The sequence below is a fragment of the Triticum urartu genome, chromosome 3 (assembly GCF_003073215.2).
Source record: "Triticum urartu cultivar G1812 chromosome 3, Tu2.1, whole genome shotgun sequence".
In the NCBI taxonomy this organism is placed as follows: domain Eukaryota; kingdom Viridiplantae; phylum Streptophyta; class Magnoliopsida; order Poales; family Poaceae; genus Triticum; species Triticum urartu.
The window spans coordinates 360,470,536-360,472,719 of record NC_053024.1 but is presented as its reverse complement, the minus strand read 5'-3'; the positions used below and the strand labels follow the sequence as shown (position 1 = coordinate 360,472,719).

The 2,184-nt window shown below is 43.5% G+C and overlaps 1 protein-coding gene across 1 annotated transcript; it reads left to right on the top strand.

Annotated features, from left to right (window-relative positions):
- The first annotated feature begins 90 nt into the window (after positions 1 to 90).
- LOC125548373 (DNA damage-binding protein 1-like) lies at positions 91 to 1,799 on the top strand. Its single transcript, XM_048711991.1, has 2 exons — positions 91 to 764; positions 879 to 1,799. Exons 1-2 carry the CDS (start codon positions 732 to 734, stop codon positions 1,437 to 1,439), a joined length of 594 nt encoding a protein of 197 aa, XP_048567948.1. The 5' UTR covers positions 91 to 731; the 3' UTR covers positions 1,440 to 1,799.
- Positions 1,800 to 2,184: the final 385 nt, after the last annotated feature.

The following is a 2,184-nucleotide window of genomic DNA, read 5'->3' as shown; positions in this document are numbered from 1 at the left end:
AACTAGTAATGGCTTCCTTGTTTGCTTCTTTATTAAATATTCTTGTGACAAGCAAGTAACATACTCCCTCCGTCCCATAATATAAGAGCGTTTTTGACAATAGTGCAGTGTCAAAAACGCTCTTATATTATGGGACGGAGGGAGTACCTATTATTGACTGCATGGAATGAATCATGTCAAACTTCAGCAACGTGGATTACCTTTTCTTTTCTGGTAGAAATTTTAGGTTCTTATGACTTGTATCTAGTCACTTGTCAAGTATCGGTGCTGTGCAATATGAACCACAGAAACTGCGCTTCCTTTTCCTTTGTTTGTATTTCTTGTTACACGGAGGTGCATGTAGTCCACCAATGGTGAGTAGTTTTGCAGAATACAGAAAATTACGTTGAGCATTAGAACTGTTTTTTATGCCTATAATGATCCAACATTTTCTCCTGCACTTAACTTCTCCGTTTTGGTACCAATGCAACCTGACATAGGGGCGGATCCTGCTTTTTTTAGTTAAAGAAGGGAAGTTACAACTAATCAAAGCGAAGGAAACCAAAGGAGCTGTTTATTCGCTTAAATCATTCAATGGGAAATTATTGGCTGCTATTAATCAGAAGATCAGATTGTACAAGTGGGTGCAGCGAAATGATAGGTCACGTGTACTACAATTTGAGTGTGCCCATGATGGCCACGTATTATCTTTGTATACTCAAACACGTGGTGATTTCATCTTGGTTGGAGACATGATGAGATCATTATCGTTGCTGATATACAAGGTATAGCTACACTTTTCATTTGATACTTGTTTAAGGATCACTGCAATTCCTCTGAATCCTAAAATAAGTTCACCGACGCTCACTGGTTACTGTTGTTTTCTTCTTATTGGGCAGCACGAAGAAGGCAAGATTGAAGAGGTGGCTAGGGATTTAAACACAAACTGGATGACTGCAGTTGAGATGCTGGATGATGATATTTATATTGGTGCAGACAATTGCTGTAACCTGTTTACCGTGTTCAAGTCCCCATATGGGTTCCTTGAGCCCGTTGGGGAGTACCATCTGGGGGACGTGGTGAATAGGTTGCATCACGGTTCTCTGGTTATGCACCACGCAGATTCGGAGACAGGCCAGTTTCCTTCAGTCATCTTTGGCACGGTCAATGGCGCCATCGGTGTGATTGCCTCCCTTCCATATGACCTATATGCGTTCCTAGAGAAGCTGCAGTCCGTTCTTGTGAATTTCGTCAAGGGTGTTGGTAACCTTAGCCATGCAGAATGGCGGTCATTCTGTAACGCCAGGAGGACCAGTTCTGCCCGGAACTTCGTGGATGGTGATCTGATTGAATCTTTCTTCAGTCTGAGCCCAAGCCAGATGGTGGAGGTTGCGTGCGCGATGGGTGTCCCTCCGGTTGAGCTGTATAAGCAAGTGCAGGAGTTGACCAATCTACACTAGTAATAAGTAATAAGCATAGCAACGTACAGTACTCTAGCTGCCTACCATCATGTATAGCTCTAGTGAATATTCCTACTATTAACTCGTTGCCAGCGTGGTACAGTAGAATAGATGCATGCTAAAGGTGATATTTCCAGTTCTGGGCCCAACTTCATGGCCGCTCAACTGCTGGTAACCCAGTGTTGTAGATGCAGATAACAGCCTTCGGTCTAATTACTTCCTTTTTGCTTTATTATTGGAGAGAAATTTGGTTGTAGCTAAGGAGATTGTACATTTGGTTACCCTTCTGAAGCAAAGTCATACAGTTGTAAACAACTCTGTTCGTGTGATGCATCGGCCATCGGGTGAAAACTTATGGGTCCGTTCGGCCTCTGAACCCTGATCTCGTCGCCCCTCTGCTATTCAATGAAAACTTGCTGTGCAGCATTTCCGTCAAAATAAAAAGAAAAATGTGGACGAGCATGCGCTTTCCTGTGAAGCCATGCTCATGCAGCAAACAAGGTGTGCTTCGGTACACCTGTATTTACATAAGTTTACAATTGACGTAACAAATCTACATACAGATCAAAACTTTACTAAAATCACATGTTAGAGCAACTCCAACGACCCATTTCATCCGCGCGCGTCTGTTTGGATCGACGCGGATAGAAAAATCAGGCCAACGCGTTGGCGCGGACAGAAAAGTCAGGCCAACATGTTGACCCAAACGGACGCACTTCCGCTTTTCGTCTGCTTGTCGACCCAT

What these genes read in the sequence shown, in the direction of transcription:
- LOC125548373 (XM_048711991.1), top strand. Translation starts at nt 732, where the DNA reads ATGATGAGATCATTATCGTTGCTGATATACAAG. An exon ending in TATCGTTGCTGATATACAAG is followed by an intron (nt 765 to 878) that starts GTATAGCTACAC and finishes CTTATTGGGCAG; the next exon opens with CACGAAGAAGGCAAGATTGA.